General features: G+C 34.9%; 2 protein-coding genes across 2 annotated transcripts; one reads left to right on the forward strand and one right to left on the reverse strand.

The window, feature by feature from the left end:
• Positions 1 to 1,547: 1,547 nt before the first annotated feature.
• Positions 1,548 to 7,492, forward strand: LOC109814895 (formin-like protein 6). Its single transcript, XM_083075331.1, has 4 exons — positions 1,548 to 3,220; positions 3,317 to 3,525; positions 4,733 to 4,974; positions 5,065 to 7,492. Exons 1-4 carry the CDS (start codon positions 1,890 to 1,892, stop codon positions 5,857 to 5,859), a joined length of 2,577 nt encoding a protein of 858 aa, XP_082931457.1. The 5' UTR covers positions 1,548 to 1,889; the 3' UTR covers positions 5,860 to 7,492.
• LOC109814921 (calcium-transporting ATPase 2, plasma membrane-type) lies at positions 6,777 to 12,084 on the reverse strand. Its single transcript, XM_020379454.3, has 7 exons — positions 11,616 to 12,084; positions 10,866 to 10,920; positions 8,836 to 10,778; positions 8,574 to 8,732; positions 8,132 to 8,303; positions 7,676 to 7,974; positions 6,777 to 7,489 (listed from the first exon to the last, which is right to left on the reverse strand). The coding sequence occupies exons 1-7, from the start codon at positions 11,790 to 11,792 to the stop codon at positions 7,250 to 7,252; spliced, it is 3,045 nt and encodes a 1,014-aa protein (XP_020235043.1). The 5' UTR covers positions 11,793 to 12,084; the 3' UTR covers positions 6,777 to 7,249.
• Positions 12,085 to 19,705: the final 7,621 nt, after the last annotated feature.

Genomic DNA, 19,705 nt, shown 5'->3' on the forward strand with positions numbered 1-19,705 from the left:
GACTTGTTGAGTCATTATATTATAAACTATATTGAAAGGAGAATACTCGCCTTATGTATGGTCATAGCTTTTGACAAAGTTATTATTTCTAGCGGTAAATACTTTATATCAATATTATGGTAACCTAAAAAATACTATTATTAGTTATATTAAATTGAATTATAATGAACTGTTTGATATTTTAAAGTATTTTTTCATCATATTATTACATTGAGAATGTTTAAAAAAAAAACTTTTTTTTTTACAACCAAATAAGCAATTTCTTAATATAAAAAATGAAAACTATTGATAATAACTATTAGATTAAAATAGCTCAAATTAAAAAAATTATAAATATAATCATCACACATTGTCACCATCTTAATTACTTTAATCATAATTATTATTATAATTGTTATTATTATCATAACTGTCATTGTTACCATTGTCTTGTTACTACCATCATAACCGATAATAATTAATGACAATAATAATGATAATAGTGACAGTGATAAAGACAATGATAATATTAAGTAAGGACTTATTTGAAAATTAATATTAATTTTCAAGAATTAAAATAAATTTTAATGAATTAATGCATAAATCAAATTACAAGTTTGAAATGTGTGATTACTATTATCGGAAGAGGAGTAATTTGAAGGATGTTATTAACTTTTAAAATTAAAATGAATTATAAGGAATTAAGACGAGAACATCAACTAATTTATAAGTTTTTGAACATTTTAAAAAAATATTGTTTAAAGAAATTTCTTCATTTTGATCCTTATGATATATATTTTTTTTTTTCAGTTTCTATGACATGACATGTGAAGTAGAATTTGATTATAAATGAATGACATGTGATTTCTGTTAAACGTCCATCCAAGTAGAAATCAACATGAATGCTTCACACTTTCGAACAAAATTTTAAAACTCAGCTCAACCTGAGCGATTCAACTATCCCTAACTTTATACGTATTGAAGGAGTCGCTCAACTAAAATGATCAAAATTTGAAATTAGTGGAACTCTATCCTGACTTCTCCATTTTATTGTAGCATCCTATAAAACTAGGCTATGCAAAAATAAGATGCATGTAATATAAGATACAAATATATTATATATAAGTACATGTTATTATTTCTATTTAAATATATATGAATTTATGCAGTTGAATTAGTAATTCATCATTCCAAGCTTTAATTAAGTATCTTTACCGAATTGATGAGCTATATGAGTCTTAAAATAGTGGTTGCTGCAGAGAGTAATTTAGGAATTAAACGATCAAATGTAGTACCGATAAATAATGTATATTATGGAACCGCTGATCTAAACGAGTGGGTGTTGTATGTTAGAGGTTAACAACGTTTAGTAATTAGTAGCATAGGGCATCTTATTTTGGCATACCCTACCTCAAGTAGGTAACGTGTTGTAGTCGCGATTAAGGATTCCCTTCTAGTTAGCAGCAACACGCCATCCACTTCCCTATCCCTAACCTCATACAATGTCCTTTGCCTCTACAAGACAAGCTTACACTATACCTCATTAGTCATTCCGACACGATCTTTGCATTTATTTTTCCCCTTAAAACAATAATTTATATATTTAACTGAAAAGTCAAAAGAGTAAAAGCAACATGTAAGCCGAAGAAAAAAGATAAAGCGAAAGGATCATTTCAACGGCATCTCTCAAAGAGTTTATGCTTTGCCCTCACAAGTCACAAGTCACAAGAAAAGGTCATGGTCGTTGTTATGCATAATGTAGACACTGCCACGTCACACATTAGTAAGAAGTTTCCTCTCTCTCTTTCTTTTTTGTTTCTTGTCTTTCCAGCTAAGGAATTCGCTCAAACAAAAACCAGTCATGTATCATTGCCTGGATAAGCAGAGAAGACAGCCCCACAAAATTCACCATGAAAACTTCTCACTATTTCATTCTCCTTTTCATCCTATCATCACTCTCTCTATTCACCGCTAACTCTAAGCCTTGCAATCAAACAAGAAGAATCCTCCACCAGCCATTGTTCCCGGAGGTCTCTGCTCCGCCGCCCACCACCCCGCCGCCCGACATTCCCTCTTCTCCCGACATTCCCTTCTTTAATGAGTACCCAACTGGGCAGCCCCCGCCGGTGCAGAATCTCCCGCCGGCGACAACCTCCAGCGGCGTGATCGCCAACCCGACGGCCACGCAGCCGACGAAGCCGGCGAAGAAGGTGGCGATTGCGATCTCCGTGGGAATTGTGACGCTGGGAATGTTCTCTGCATTGGGATTCTTCTTATACAGGCACAGAACGCACCACCCCGCGGAGACTCAGAAACTCGTTTCTCGGACTCGGACTCGGACTCGGACTCAGAGAGTTCTAGAAGATTCTCCGCGGGCCCCACCACCTTCCACCTTCCTCTACATTGGGACCGTTGAGCCCGCTAGAACTTCGCTCAGCGAGCCCAACGGAGTAAACGCTAACACTTCCCCTTATCGGAAGCTTGATTCTATTAAGCTCAATTCCGACCACCGTTACCGTCCCAGCCCCGAGCTTCAGCCGCTTCCGCCGCCCGACGAGAGCCACTCTCCGGCGGCGGAATTCTCCGACTCCTCCTCTTCCGAGGAGGAAAGCTGCGAGACGGCGTTTCACTCGCCGCACGGATCCTCACTCGGCCGCGAAGAGAATTTCTTCACGCCGGTTTCGCGCCACAGTTCTCTGGCCAACGGCAGCCCCGCCGCGGCTCCGGTGGTTCCTTTCTCGAAAAGAACTTCGCCGAAATCTAGGTTTTCTGCTCCCTCGCCGGATATCAGAAACTTGACCGTGCCTTCCGTTAAGCATTCTCCGGCGCCGGTCAAATATCAGCACGTGGAGAAAGAAGTGAGTTCAGGTCCTTTTAGAAGGCCGAAATTCTCATCGCCTCCTCCAGCACTGAATTTGACTCATCTTCATTCAAACGACTCCACCACATTACTTAAGCCTCCTCCTCCTCCTCCGCCTCCGCCGCCTCCGCCGCGTTGGTCTCCGTCAGTTAGTGTTTCTTCGTCCTCTAAGCACCAAAAATCTCGGTCTCTAAATGAAGGAGGGGCTTCTGCTAACGTTGTTAGTTTAAGGAAAGGTTCATCAGAGGAAATTGACCAAAGGCATGCGGGTGATGACGTGGATGGAGCGAAACCTAAGTTGAAGGCTCTGCATTGGGATAAAGTGTGTGCTACTTCGGACCGTGCCACTGTGTGGGACCAGTTAAAATCTAGTTCCTTTCAGTAAGTAAACTAACTATTATGTGATATGATATGATTTTCTGGGCTTGGGAGTTAATTAGGACCGTGAACTAATCTTTGTTGGTTTGTGGTATTTAGGTTAAATGAGGACATGATGGAGACCCTGTTTGGCTGCAATTCTTATTCCACAAGTTCTGCTTTTAAAGAGACTGTTACTAGAAAGTCGGTTCTTCCTCCTGTTGAACCGGAGAATAGGGTCTTAGACCCCAAAAAATCCCAAAACATAGCTATACTACTCAGGGCACTCAATGTCACAAGAGATGAGGTCTGCGAAGCTCTTTTAGATGGTAAGTTCATTTTTTTATCTTTTAACATTTCTGAACATGTATAGTAATCACTAATCAGACTTTAATTGCACCACAGGGGATAAAACTTAGAAGTCATATAATATGAGAGCGATTGGATGCTTTGTTGTATTTCTTATATGTTGATAAAAAAACAACGAATTGTTTTCCACATCCAACCAAAATTGATTTGAATACAAACATGTTCTTAGATCTAGCTCATAAAACATGGCATGGTCATTTCATAAACATCCTGAGAAATATTGAGCAATCACCAAACATCCACCATGATGTCATCACTCGGGTTCTTTCTCCACTTCCAATTGAGAAAGATCTGAAGTTCATTATGTATCGGTGCCATGGCCCATGGAAACTCTCTTATTGTTATTAAATTTGATATTGCTCTTGCCATCTTAATGGACCAGCCTATTATTACTGTAGCAATCATCATTAACTACCTAGCTTTGCCTTTTTAGCTGTAACGGTCAAACTTCCCCTAAAAGCAGTGCCATCCTTAGATCCCTGTTTCATGAACCATGATTGTGTCATGGTAAAGGCAGATCATTTTACCATTTTTGCTCCAGTCTTCTTACCCAGACATATTATGTCCTTTATTCCGTGAATATGGCATCTTTCTTTTTTAACTTTCTCTTGCTTCCTTGTCAGTGTTTCTTTATCCTTTCTGTTTCTGCATATTGATATCAACTTAAGATAAACCAGCAACTTATCCTTATAGCATCCTTACTGTTCACATGCCCAGATGCTCTTATTCCAAGAAATACTGATGACGAATTCTCAATGACATGGATATCTATAATCTAGTCAGTCATATTCTATTAGAGGAGGAGGAGCCACATTACTCTTGTTGCTCCACCTCAAATGACATGAGTAAGTGTAACTCAGTAGCAAAACCAGAAGACAATAATATTTGAAAGGCTCTCACCCATAATGAAGTTTGCCATCATACATTTTCATTGTTCCAGTTTATAATAATTTAAATATGTAATAAAAGTGTAAAATATATGAATTATCTGCAGTTGAATATTTACATCAACTGATATTTTTGGTTGTTTACCTGACATATCTATATATATATATATATATATATTGTTTTCAAATTCATGAATAACTAATTGTTTATCTACAATCAGTGTTTTCACCTAGCACAACTCATCTTTGGTGGTATGGTATTGTTTTTTGAATAACACAGGAAACCCTGAAGGTTTGGGAACCGAGCTATTGGAGACTCTAGTAAAGATGGCTCTAACAAAGGAGGAAGAAATAAAACTCAAAAATTATGATGGTGATCTCGCAAGACTTGGGTCTGCAGAAAGATTTCTTAAAGCAGTGCTTGATATCCCTTTAGCTTTTAAAAGAATTGAAGCCATGCTGTACAGAGCTAATTTTGAAACTGAAGTTAACTACCTTAGGAAGTCCTTTCAGAACTTGGAGGTATGCCTGAACTATATTCATCCCTTATCTTCAATGACATGCTTTTAATTGCCTTTTGTTCTGCCTCCTTATACTGTTGATATCTGACAGGCAGCAAGTGAGGAATTAAAAAACAGTCGGTTATTCTTCAAACTTCTTGAAGCTGTTCTAAGGACAGGAAACAGAATGAATGTAGGCACCAATCGTGGTGATGCTAAATCTTTCAAACTGGACACACTTCTAAAACTTGTAGATATAAAGGGCACAGATGGAAAAACAACACTGCTCCATTTTGTGGTCCAAGAGATCATTAGATCTGAAGGAACAGGTGGTGAATCTGCTAATGAGAATGTTCAAAATCAAACAACTTCCCAATTCAATGAGGATGAGTTCAAAAAGAAAGGATTGCAGGTTGTGGCCGGACTGAGTAGAGACCTTGGAAATGTCAAAAAGGCAGCGGGAATGGACTCGGATGTTTTAAGCAGTTATGTCTCAAAGCTTGAAATGGGACTTGATAAAGTGAGATTAGTTTTGCAGTGTAAAAAGCCAGATATGCATGGGAATTTCTTCAACACAACTGGGCTATTTCTGAAAGATGCTGAAGAGGAAATTGTTAAGATCAAAGCTGATGAGAGAAAGGCCTTATTCCTTGTGAAAGAAGTTACAAAATACTTTCATGGGGATGCAGCAAAGGAAGAAGCACACCCTTTAAGAATTTTTATGATTGTAAGAGACTTTCTAAATATTTTGGATCAAGTCTGCAAAGAAGTGGGAAGGATGCAGGATAGAACTGTAATTGGTTCAGCTAGGTCCTTCAGGATAGCCGCAAGTGCATCATTACCTGTACTCAGCAGGTACCATGCAAGACAAGATAGAAGTTCAGACGAGGAAAGTTTATCCCCCTAGTGTTGTGAATACGAAAGAAATAATAGTGTCTTAGGATAACAGTGAAAGTAAATGAATGTTTCCCAAATTTAAGTTAACTGCCCCCATTCCACCTGTAGGTCCATAGGTATAAACTTCAACAGGATTTCAACCAATACCGAGAGAAGTCCATCCGCAAGATATAGTGAAGGAGGGACATCTTTCCTTGAGATTGAACATCAAACACTTACAGGCATCGTGGGGGAGAGAATAAACTATTGACAGAATTTGTTCCTTGTTTACCACCTACATTCAATTTCATGAGAACCCGAAATGAATTTTTAAATGGGAAGTGCATTAGTGCAAGACACACATATCTTTTGTTAATTCAAATCGAGCCCACATCCCACAGTTAAGATAGGTTTTATTAGATTAGAGTCCCATAAAATTTCATCTTATAGAATGTTTTTATTTTAAATGTATTTTTTGAATCATTTATTAATAATAAATACTACAGTACCCCCAGTTCTATATATAAGATTATTTTCCACTTTTTTCTTTGTCATTTTTATAAGACCCTTCTTTAATTTTCAATTACATTATTTATATCTTCTATAAAATATCTTCATTTTAATTAATAGTTTTTTTAGATAAAAGATAATAAATGTTTGAAATTAATTAGATAAATTTTTTTTTCTCTTTTATTAGAATTTGACAAGATAAATAGATACATTAATATTTTTCTTTCAAATATTAATTAATTTTGGTGAGAAATGATTAAATGGAAAAAGAGAAGATTAATTTAAGAGATATTAAAGATAATTTTAAAATATTACTGTAATTTATATTATTGATAAATTTATTATTTTTAACTATTTTTTTAAAATAAAACTATAAATTTATTTTTTATTTTGGCAATTCTTGATGTGTATATGTTGGTTTTGGGGTGGAGAGAGAACTTGAAATCGGTTAATTGATTGGTATTTGGAGTAACATACTGCAGGAAGGCCCTGTTACATGTCAGCTACAACAAGAAATATGCTATAATATTTGGAAACATACTTGTACAATCATTTTCAGTCTAATCGTCATAAGAGTCAACATTATCCACTGCAAAAACGTGTAGGTTTACATTTTGTTTTCTAGCCTACCTTTGTACTAGCCTTGAAAAATAAACAATGTACTAAATAAAATGGTTAAGCCGTGATTTGATAGTCACTTATACTCTTGACTAACTATATAATGACTACGAGACTCCAGATTTCTACTTTTATTTCCCTGCTCAATTTCTGGTTCTAACTCAAGAAAACCTCGAGCAATAGCAGGCCGATTAGTGAATGTACAAGAATAGGGAACCTCGAAGAACTGTAATGTAACATAACAAATCTGAAACTTGTGTTTTAAAAACATGATATCCCTTCACATGCATGCTTCAGACGGGTATCTGCTTTAAGCGAACTGCAAGTGGCATGCCGACATATCCAACCCCTAAGCAAAAGATCCACTGTACCAGACTGAGAGGTGTTGTGTTGGCGAATGTTCCCAAGTACTCAACTATTACGATTTGAAAGAAAACAGTGCAACCGAGGACAGCTATGAACACATGATTATCCCATATGCCTTTAAAAACATCTATTTCCTCCATCTCGCGAGAGTTTACCTCATTGAAAACCTGCAGAACCAAACCAACCCACATCTAGTAAGGCAAATTTAACCTGCAGGCAAAACTATAATTTTAAAAGAATTGAATGAGAATCTTTCCTCAGTTGTCTCATTCTTTTGCCAAAGCAAATTGGTTATATGAATCTTGGGATACTAAAAATTTCTGCTCTCAAGAGGGGTGTTTCAGAAGGTTTACCTGACAAAATACAAATGTGTTGAAAATAAGAGTGTTTAAGACCACTTCAGCATTCGGGCCTCTGAGGAAAAAGACCCATTTTCCTACTGCCTGAAGAAACCATATCACCATAAACTGATACAATGCTTGTCCTAAGATATTCCTCCACATGACATTGTTGATGAATTCACCCTTCCTTCCCACTGGTGCACGCTTCATTAAATCATCGGTTGGAGGTTCAGTTGCAAGTGCAAGAGCTCCCAGCGTGTCCATTATCATGTTCACCCACAAAAGTTGAACAGCTGTGAGGGGTGCACTGCCTGAAGAGAAAATACACGAAAAGTCATAAGATAATAAAGTTTTCTACTTTCTATATACACATTTTCTCACTGCACTTTGAATGGAATGAAAAATGAATGAATGGAGCAAGCAGGTAAGTTCACAATCGATGTAGACAAATTAGGCATAATTTTTAACCTGTCATGCATGCTGATGAGAAGTTCACTAGTAATGCAACCACATTTACAGTAAGCTGGAACTGTACGAATTTTTGAATATTTATGTAAACTGAACGTCCCCATTTGGCCACTGTCACTATGGTGGAGAAATTATCATCCAGAATTATGACATCAGCACTTTCTTTAGCAACCTGCTCACAAATTGAGATTCGTCATTCTCCTTGCTTTAGAAGATTAAGGTTATTCGATCAAAATGAAGCGCGTTACGGTTACCATTTCCCTTTCTCTTCTTTTGGTTTCAAACATTTGACAAGAAATGGATCATATATCATTTTTCACATGATATATGAAGACAGAAAGAAACAAATATCTTAAATAGGATTTTCTCTTCACATGTTAATATCTCAAATGAGATAGATCCATTCCCTGTTGTAACCAGCTTATCATCGCAATTCACTCACCTCAGTTCCAGCAATTCCCATTGCAAGTCCAATGTCAGCTTCATGAAGGGCCGGGGCATCATTTGTTCCATCACCAGTTACAGCTACAACTTCCCCGAACGTAGTACGAAGATGTCTCACTAATGTATGTTTGTCTAGAGGTGAGGATCGAGCCATAACCTTGAAAATTAAACACATCACATTATTTAAAGCACCAACAATTTTCCTCGTCAAGAATTGATTCAATCAAAGATGTTATTCATATAGCAAGTATATGAAGCACCTGAATTTTGGGAATCAGCTCAAACAACTCCTCCTGAGTCTTCTCTCTGAAGTCTGGACCCTCAATGGCTATGCCATCATCTGTTAAAATCCCACATTCCCTGGCTATGGCCTTTGCAGTATTAATATTGTCTCCTGTAACCATTCTCACCATTATTCCAGCTGAACGACACACTTCAACTGATTCCTTAACACCAGGACGAACAGGATCTTTGATGCCAACAATCCCTATGCATGTGTAGCCAGAAACAGGAATGGGGTCTTCAGCAGAAAACCCGTTTTCTATTTCCATGTATGCAAGGCAAAGAGTTCTAAGAGCCTCACCAGCAAACTGGTTGATTGTACTCGTGAGATAGTTACTTGATCCTTCATCAATGGAGACAACATCACCGTTTGAGTTTATCACCTTGTCACAAGCAGCCAGAATGATTTCAGAAGCACCTTTGCAATGAGCTCTTAATCCTCCTTCTGGGAGCTCTAACACTACACCCATCCTTTTCTTCTCAGAGTTGAATGGCTCAACTTTAACAACTTTACATGCTTGTTTCTCTGCCTGAAAATCCCCACCCAGTGATAAGCCAAACTCCAATAGTGCTGACTCAGTTGGCGTCCCCAAGATCTCACGTTTACCTTTTTTGTTAATCACAACCTCTCCTCCAGTGTTGTTAAATATTGACTGAAGCAACAGTTTCAAAGCAGAATCAGGGAGTTCAGAGGTCAAACTAGAATCATTACTAGTCACATCCTTGCTATTCATACAAATGCATGTTTTCACCAGAGTCATGCGGTTGGTTGTTAGTGTCCCAGTCTTGTCACTACATATAGTTGTGGCTGATCCCATAGTTTCACAAGCTGCCAAGTGCCTCACCAGGGCCTTGTCATTCATCATCTTCTTCATTGCAAACGCAAGGCTCAATGTCACAGCTAAGGGTAGCCCCTCTGGAACAGCAACAACAACAATGGTAACTGCAATGGCAAAGAATTCCAACATCTCCATTGCATCATCCGCTGACCACCACCAGAATCTTCCTTCTTGGAGTTTGCGACTCAGTAGTCCTTTCACCAAAACTGCGAAGGTAACCACGGCAAAGACCAGTCCTATCTTCCCAATAATGGTTGCTACTCCATTCAGTTTCACTTGCAATGGGGTTTCATCATCTCCACCTTCACTCAGAGTTGCCATCAACTTACCCCATTGAGTCCTCATCCCAACAGTGGTAACCAACATGGTGCAAGATCCATCTTGGACCTTGGTTCCAGAGAGTAGAAAAGGATTTTGGGAAGTCACCATCACTGGCTCACTCTCACCAGTTAAACTTGACTCATCAATCAACACAGAAAATCCGGAAATAAATAAGCCATCTGAAGGGACTTGGTCTCCAATAGCAAGATGCACAAGGTCACCAGGAAGTAAACTATATATTGACATTTTCTGCCTGTAACCGTTTCTTGTAACCTGAATGGAAATCTTTTTCTTCTCCTTGTCTAAGTCCTTGAATTGCAACGATTGGCGATAATCACTTGTTGCTGTCACAAAGACAACTAGTAAGATACTTGCAACAATTCCAAGACCATCATGAGCACCTTTGGGCCACCCTTCCGTTGCTATGCCAACTATCAGAGACACAAAAGCACACACTACAAGGATCATGAGAGTCATGTCTTGAATGGCTTCATAAACAAAAACCCAGAAACTCCGAACTTCACTTTCAGTGAATTTATTGACTCCAAAAAGCTCTTGTCTCCTGTGCCGTGATTCAGTATCACCGCTAAGCCCCTTGGTGGTTGATGTTGAAAGCTTTTCTGCAATGCCATTTACTCCACCATGAAACTTGAGCTTCTTTACATCGTGGCCTTCAACAATGGACCCCAATTCTTCAGCACAGATTTGGAAACCCGCAGCTTTAACTTCATCAGGTACAACGTAATCGCTTGGTTGAACACCTGCAGATTTCATCACAATTCACATGAAAACAAATTTATTCTTAAATGAAGACTTCTAGATTTTCAAATAATTCTGAAGAAACTAACCTTGGATAAACTGAAATGCAGCTTTGGAAACCAAAACAGCGACCCTTAGCTTCTCCTGCATTAACGAGAGAATAAGACATTGAGAATCCGTACATGGAGAGGTCCTACCTCACATTTTACGTGGTATTACTTTAAGGAGGGAATAGAGGAATCATATGATTCATATTGTTTACCAGTATTCTCAAACTCAAAAGAAAAATAGTCTATCTCTATTCTATATTATAGTGTTTAGCTTATGAACCAAGGTGAAAGACTCTGCGCAAAATCATAAGCAGCCATTTACTAACAACAAAGAAAATTTACAGTACAAAATAAATGGATAATAAAGCGAAGACAAGAATAGATACACCATAAAATGTTTGTCATAACAAATAATAATCAACCTGGTTCTGAGTCCTAAACTCCTAATGCTCCCACTATTATCCTAAAGTAATCAAATTATAAGTCGTTGCTTGTGTACGCATTTATAACTTAAGGACAAAGTGCGGTTGAATAGAATTTTTAAAGATTAACCTCACCTAACACGGTTGATAGCTTTAGCTTCTTTGGTTTAAGGCTCTAGACATTTATAAATTCCACGTGATAGAATTTTTATGTCACGTTACCTTCACCTTCATAATTTCTTAATCATCAGTCTTACAATGAATTTGCATAGATCGGAAACCTAACCATTTGAAATGTATATTGAAAGATATATACGTCACCTATGTATCCGTTTGAATAGAAAAGCATATAGAGATTGATTATTACCTGATTGGTACGACGCATAGCAGCTGCTTCGTAGCGTTTGGAGATGTTGGCAGTGAAACGAAAGCGTCGTTTGGGGTTCTTTACGACCCCGCATAACTTCCTCCATTTTGTAAGAGACTCTTCGGTAGAGTTTTTGGATTTCACTCCTCCGAAATTCTCATGCAAGTAACTCTCCATCACCCTTCTGATTCCCTTTGATCTCTTCCTTCTTTGTTTATAAATGAGAGTTTATTAAGACTTTGGAACCCGGGGCTCACGTTAAGAAAGGCATGTTAATATGCAGTAACAGTGAAACAGCGAGCAGTAGTAGCATTCTCAGAAATGAAGGTTAAGGTTTGGTGGAAAGAAAGGGAGAGAGAGTGAGGGAGGTGGGAACCTCGTAAAAGGAAAGTTGCTATTTCTTAGTAGTTAGTTAGAGTGAAAGGAAATGAATGGAGAGGGGAGAGAAGAAGAAGCAGAGGAGGGAAACGAGTGAGGATCCGAAATGAATGAATAACTGTCTGTTTCTCCTGTTCTTGTCTTTTATTTCGGGAAACTGGGAATTAACGAATTGGTCAACCTTGTTTTCTTCGATAAAAAAGTTGCGAAATATAGAATGTAGTATTCGGCTCTTGTACCTCCTATCATTTAATGTACAAAGTAAGTTTATTCGTACAAGTCTCTCAATATTTTGCAAACTTTTAGTGTGAGCCTAACTTAGTTTTTTATTTTTATTTATTTATTATTATTTATTAAAATAAAAATTATATATCTAACTTAAAGTTGATTTGAATCCCATTTGTTTTAAAGTTATCCATCCAATGATCGATTTTTCAACGGTATTCAAATAAAGTCACAACCACCGAGTTCAATTTAATTATGATTAACTTTGGGATATTGCATAAATAACATCTAAAAACAAAAAAAAATATTTAGATATAATTAATTTTAAAGCATTAAATATAATTAATAGATATATTCAAATTAATTTATATGATTATAAATTTATATTAGAAATTTAGAATATGTGTGTTTTAATAAAAAAATTGTAATGATCTATCACAATTTTTATAATTAATAACTCAATAATTAATAATAAAAATTAGATATAACTACGTAAAGTTAACATACAAATGGTTATTGGACATGAAAGTGATAATATATACATACATGTACAAAGGTTTGCATAAACAATTGAAATATACAAGTATATTATATATATATATATATATATATATATATATATATATATATATATATATATATATATATATATATATATATATATATATATAAAAGAAATCTGTTTATTCTAGGAGTATGTCTATATTTACTCCATTCAATAACTCACATTTTACATCAAAATTCAATGATCCAATAGTTGAATTTAAAGTTAATGTATAAATCAAGTTTGCAAATTTTTAAAAAATTTAAAAATTATTTGATACTTCGTTTCATTAATTCAAATTAACATATAAGATATTTTTATAATTATCTGTCAATTTGAATTAATGAAACAAAGAATCAAATAGTTTTCAAATTTTTTAAAATTTACAGACTTGATTTATTCATTAAAAATTTTAAAGTCAATGGTTGGATCATTAAAATTTGACGTAGAACATGAGTTATTGAACAAAATAAATCTAGGTAGACTTATACTAATCTATACAAAGGTAGCATCAAGCTACATTGTTAATAATATGACTCTCAAAACGACATCAACCTCCTGCCTATCTTTGCCATGCTCCCATGTAACCATGATCATCACTGTCCAACTACCAGGAAAACATGTAAGGATAAGTTATTATACAAAGAATAATCATACCACAAGTACAGAAATAAAGACAACTATACAATTGACCACATCAATATGTAACCCACACAATAAGGTCACACCATGGTCTACAACTTAGCACCACAACAAATCACCTCAACATGGCATTCAACATATTACAAGGTACATCGCAATGCCATTTAACAACCAACATCATATAACATATGAACAACACCACAACCAAAAACAACACATCATATGCATAATGCCTCAGCTACATGCATCGTTACACATTCACCTACGGAGATCTTTTATAACAAAGGTGAGTAGTTTAAATGACTTGATCCTAACAAACCAACACAATCTTTTTACACTTGTTAGATCGACAATCAAATTGGGATGTCAATCCCTCACAACATGGTTTCTCATAATTTGTTATTTAAATTAGGAAGTCTAGTATTTTTTGTCATGGTAGAACAATTTGAGTATGAGCCTACCACAACATAGCTTATAACAATAAGCCCCCTATGTGATTAGCCCACTAACTATCTTCCAAATACTATGTTATTCCAATACTCAGTTAAAGAGTAAGCCTTTGACCTTGTACCTTACTAGGTTGGTCACTTTATACATATATGCCTTGACTTTATTAACATACAGATCAACATTGGTCACTTATAGTTGGTATGTCTCGACTTGACTCACATATCGCATCAATTAAAGTCCTACAAGAGACTTAATTATCTACTTCAAGAGTTAACTACTTAGGAATGGTTTTGAACAATTGGGCTTGTAAAGTTTCACAATAATATCATCACAATGGGATATCCAACTTTTTAAAAAACCATCTTTAATCCTAAGTTGATAAAAAACATGCCTAAATGTCTAAAGTATTCTCAATACCAATGCCTTAATAGTTCAACAATTTATCTCATATATATATATATATATATATATATATATATATATATATATATATATATATATATATATATATATATATATATATATATATATCATCCCAAATCAATATACATAGAATCAATAATACCTATCATTATACAACATAAAATAAATTCACCTAACATATCCATGTTCACTATTTTATCATACAAATAACAAGTTTTCACATGGAAATCCATGCTCGACGCCATTCAACTTATGTTCGACGTGAATGAGGTAGGGAACCCCTGGATGCTCATTCCTAGTGTGGCAAAGTCCATACCTAACCCCATTTCAAGTAGAGAGATCTACCTAACTCATGCTTGACATCACTCTATTGGTGTCTGACATCAATTCCAACCGAGACAATTTTCACTTACCACGCTTGATGTCATTCAATTCAATGCTTGACGTGACCAAGTCAAAAGCAATTCTCTCTCCTCATGCTCAACACCACCAATCCTAGGTCTGACGCAAGTAAGATAATGGTCCATGATTTGAGTCACACTTGATACCATGAAGGCGCACTTGGCATGATGGTGAATTTTGCACTTGCAGATTCATAAAATTGGCTCAATTTGTACCTAAAACTAAAATAAAATCCATAAGCAATGCACCAAAACTTATCTATATATTATTAGACTCATATGTAGCAAGAATTCAACATGAAACCACCATTTTGATCAACACCAACCAATTCATCTCAAACATGCTTTAAAAGCACCAAAACTCACATAACTTCAATCAATCAATCCAAATCTAGCCAACATGATAAAAATTTTAATGACTGTCAAAACAAAGTGCATCTCAAAAGACTCGTATCCTACTTCAAAATCAACATGCAACTGAAGACCATCCAATTTCACCAAATTTCTCTTTTGAAAACTAAGAACATCAAAACTCAATAATCAACTTCAACTCATGCAAATCAATAACACCCTTGCACCCATTTAACACCCAATTCACACATACAATTCAACAATTCAATGAAAATTTGTGGCCAAGGTGGAAGTGGATGGTCGATATGGTCAAAATCTAGAGTCATTGAGTTTGGACCTAATGAGAGTTTTACTACCCAATATCTTGTAAGATAGTGGTGGGTTGAAAAAACATCAATTTCACGGCTGATTGTTGGAGAAAGTTTTGAAATAAAAGTATTTAAAAATGCATTAGGTGGTACACCAATAATCATGTTAGAGCGATGTTTAAACTTAGTTTGGTAATCTATAATAGTGCAATTTTGACAAAGCTTAAAATGCTTAGCCAGAGGTTTTGATAAGAAGATGGCTCAAAACAAATCTCAAGTGCACGCACAAAAGTATGTCAATCAGTGAGTTGGTTGGAATGGAACATCCATTTAAATCAACTAAGGGCATCCACTTTAATGTAAAAGGTTGCCATAAGAAGGCGTTGCTCCTAAGGAACTTGGTGATTGGAGAAAAATTGTTCTGCATGAAAGAGCCAATCAAGGGAGTTGGTTTCTTCAAAAGTGTTTAGTTGTAACTTTGGAGTGCAGAGGCTAGTAGTGTTGGACGGTGTTGGTGGAGTTGGAGAGGGGTTATACAATGGTGGAGAGATGTTGTTAGTGGAAAGAAAAAAAGGGTTGGGTTCAGATAAAAAGGTATAGGCGAAGTAAGGGGAGGAGGAGAAAGTAATGGGAGAAGGTGTGGTGGTGGTGGAAGATGCAAATTTGTGGAAAAAGGTAGAGACACTTGTGAAGTATTGGATGGCGGTAGGGTTGAATATGGGTGAGTTGCGAGCAAAAGGGTGAGCTTGTCTAAAACACTGTTCATAAGATTTGTGAGTGATACATGACAACCATCTTGAATGGTTTGGAAATTACCCAATTGTATCTGAATATTGTTGTATTTGTAAGAAAGGAAATTAAAGGATTCCTTTGAAAAGGATGTTAAGTTTTTAGGAGGCATGGAAACAATGATGAAAATACCAAATTGTTATGATAAAATTATCAACAAGATATATATTATATGTGAATGAACTTATGAAAAATAATGTCATATTTCATTGATAAATTTTGAAAGGAACTCACAAGAATTTAAGTAATAGAGGAGCAACAACACTATTGCAACGGCTAATAGGTTGCTTTAGGAAAATCCAAAACAAAAAAGGAAAACTAAACATTAACATTTAAGCCCTTTAAGTAGAATAATCATTTAAGTGCTTGGGCCTTTGAATTTGTCTAATGGGCCTATCCAACTTAACGTGAGAATTGGGTTCTCTAATAATTGGCATTGTATCACAACGTCTATGTTGGGATGAATTGAAATCACAGTATCACTTATTGTGTTTCACTTACTATTTCTCCAATAAAATTATCCTATGTCAATTAAAATAAACATGTAGGATTAAAATAAAAATTCTAATTCTTTTGCCCTACATGCTACTTGCTCAGAAACCACCCCACGAAGAAGTGAAATCAACCCCCATTTATATCATCACGATTCAAGTCTACTACCAAGAGACACGCACTGTCGTCGAAACCTTAGTCCCCTCTTCATTGTCGCTTCCTTCAAGAAGGCCAATGATGTTATTGCGCACACTCGTCAAAAACATAAATCCTCGTAATTGCCACAAGTTGTTGTCCATGTCATGCCCTCCACATCATTGCTAGAACATTAATCAAGGAAAATCCTTATGAATTAATAATAATGCAAACTAGGTTTATAGTATTTAGAACAAAAATAAGCTTGTTGATGTTATGCAGGAATTAACATACAAAAGTTACAACCAACATCATTTCAAGCTCATTTTCTTTTAACGACATAATCATCTTTAAATGCAAATTGAAAAATTTGGCATGATTGAGAAACTTCTTTTTCTAATTCATCTTCTATAGTATGTCTTTGCTTGAGAATCTCAATGTTATTTTCTGTCGCTATTTCACAAAGTCATGGCTAAACACATAATGTTTCAATCAAATCATTGTCACTCCTTTATGTAGTGGTTTTCGAGAGTGGGAAGAAAAATGTAAGCAAGTAGTGCATGGAGTAAAAAAATTAGAGATTTTTTAATTCTACGTGTTTATTTTAATTAACATGGTGGAATTTTATTGTAGGGACAAGGAGTGACACACAATATTAGTGAGAAAAATGATTTCAATATGTTATAGATATGCCTAAATATCTTTAGGAGAATAAATTAATTGTCATAAAAATATTTTATTTATATTTCAAATATTTAGATTTAATTTATTTTGATTATTTTATGATATTGTTTCCTTATTTTTAAAATAGCATAATATTGATATTTGATTTTTATATCACAATTTATCTCTATATAAAAAGAGTTTATAAATAAAATTAGATCATGCTCCGATTGACAAATATATCTTTATAAAATAATACATCAATAATCTTATTATATGAAATTACATGGATGAAATCTGGGTCATAAGAAGAGGAAATTTTCATCATCACATAAGAACTTAGAGTCCCACAAAAGGTCATATATATGTTTTCTTTAGAAGGCGTTTTTGGTCAAATTACTAACTAAACAAAATCTCGATAACATGAGAGTGCAATTGCCAAACAATGACAACATGTGTCTTTGGTGTTCTAAACATATGGAGTCAGTTTCTTATATATTGTTGACATGTGCAAGGGTAAGTAACATTCAGCAAACTTATTAATCACAACTAGGTGGGTGTCCAAATAGTGTTATTGAAGTGTGTTATTGCACATTAGACACCAAATCATAATGGTTTCATGAGGAGAATTAAAAATAATTTTTTTTATCAAAAAATAAAACTTCAGTAGTAAAAAAGGATATAAGGTACAAGGAATACTCAACTCGTAAATAGCCTTAGAGACCAACAAATCATAAGAAGAGTAAAATTAAATAATAAAAAAAATCATAAGTAGGAATTTGTTTTGATAAATATCATATCTTATTTCCCTAAACAAAGTCCCCATACAATTAGACCTTTTAATGCATTGAAAACAAAATCAACCGTCAACCGATGCCATACCCTTCCACCAAACCAAACTATTGCCTATTTAACAATAAGTATTGGGATGTCTTGGAGTATTATGGTGTTGTTAGAATTGCCTATATGCACATATCTTTAAACAACTCAACAAGGAGGCTCTGTTGCAACAAATTTTATGCATGTCTTGGAGCCGGCTAAAAAACTACGACATTGGATTCGACTATTCTTTTGCTCAATGGCTTGTCTAGGTTTATGCTTGGTGAGAAGACTAAATGTGTGTTTAGATTATAGTTAAAAAGTTAAGTTGAATTAAATTTAACTTTCTAAATCAACTTTCAAATAACAACAACACTTTTTTAGTTTTTGTTTTACCTGAGATTTGCTTGTAATTTACACTAAACGAAAAAGATTTTTTTTTTTGTTAAACATATAAACACTACATTCGAGATCAACTAACTGAGGTTATAAATTTCAAATCCATATCCAAACATAACCTAAGAGATCTGATTGTGGGATGGGAGGGAAGCTAATTAAGAAAAGGGAAGAAAAATACACCAAGGCATGAATTAAATGGATAGTTGCACCAAAGATGAATGACAGTTGTGTCTACTACATAACAAAAAGGTACTACAGATCAGTTGCTTTATTGTTTTTATGAAGCACACGTGAGGTAGATGAGAGGGTATGTGGGTTTTTTAGCTTAAGCAGTTGGTACATATATATAGGCTGATGCACATAATGTATGTTGCCTATAGTAATTATAGAATGAACTGGTATATATCTTCCTGTATATATGCAGAGTATGTTTCTATACACTAAGCTACGAGTGTGTCATTTGTTTTTTGTGGTGTACAAAAACTTGTAGCTTTTTATAAGTTTGTAGCGTAACTTTATGACACAACTTTTACGGATTTATTGATATATATATATATATATATATAATACTTTGTTGTTTGCTATAATCTAAAAAAAAATCTTTAAATATATGTTAATTATACTGATATAAAATATATGTCAACGTAGCATAACATGTTTTGCAAGCAATGTGATTGCTCGATACATTAAATAGGGTGTCAAGCTAATTTTGTCAACGACTTTTTTTTAATAGGATGGAAATATTTTTAGAAAATGACAATAAAGTTCAAACTTATTATCTTTTGGACGCTACTTTAATCCTACCAAATCATATGACTCGATACACATCGTCAATTTGATAAAAAATTATTATATATGTTTGGATAAAAAAAAATATTAAAAAAAAAAGAACAATGAAACCATATTTTTTCTACCACATCTCATTAGAGTTTTAAGGTCATCATAATTTTTCGACATAATTCACTGCAGAATGAAAAACAAACCATTGATTGATTCAGGTTATTTACCTTAAAGTGGAAAAGTCGAACCAACTAAACTAAGTAGTGTGTTTTTAATTGAACTTATAAAAAC

The sequence above is a fragment of the Cajanus cajan genome, chromosome 5 (assembly GCF_000230855.2).
Source record: "Cajanus cajan strain Asha chromosome 5, NIPB_CcT2T_4, whole genome shotgun sequence".
Taxonomy (NCBI): Eukaryota; Viridiplantae; Streptophyta; class Magnoliopsida; order Fabales; family Fabaceae; genus Cajanus; species Cajanus cajan.

Excerpts from the sequence above, each read along its gene's own strand:
- LOC109814921 (XM_020379454.3), bottom strand. The coding sequence starts at position 11,792 with ATGGAGAGTTACTTGCATGAGAATTTCGGAGGAGTGAAATCCAAAAAC. Across the intron at positions 8,733-8,835 it reads AGCTGATTCCCAAAATTCAG|GTTATGGCTCGATCCTCACC; the intron begins GTGCTTCATATA and ends TTAATTTTCAAG. Across the intron at positions 8,304-8,573 it reads TGGGAATTGCTGGAACTGAG|GTTGCTAAAGAAAGTGCTGA; the intron begins GTGAGTGAATTG and ends ATTTGTGAGCAG.
- LOC109814895 (XM_083075331.1), top strand. The coding sequence starts at position 1,890 with ATGAAAACTTCTCACTATTTCATTCTCCTTTTCATCCTATCATCACTC. Across the intron at positions 3,526-4,732 it reads CTGCGAAGCTCTTTTAGATG|GAAACCCTGAAGGTTTGGGA; the intron begins GTAAGTTCATTT and ends TGAATAACACAG. Across the intron at positions 4,975-5,064 it reads AGTCCTTTCAGAACTTGGAG|GCAGCAAGTGAGGAATTAAA; the intron begins GTATGCCTGAAC and ends GATATCTGACAG.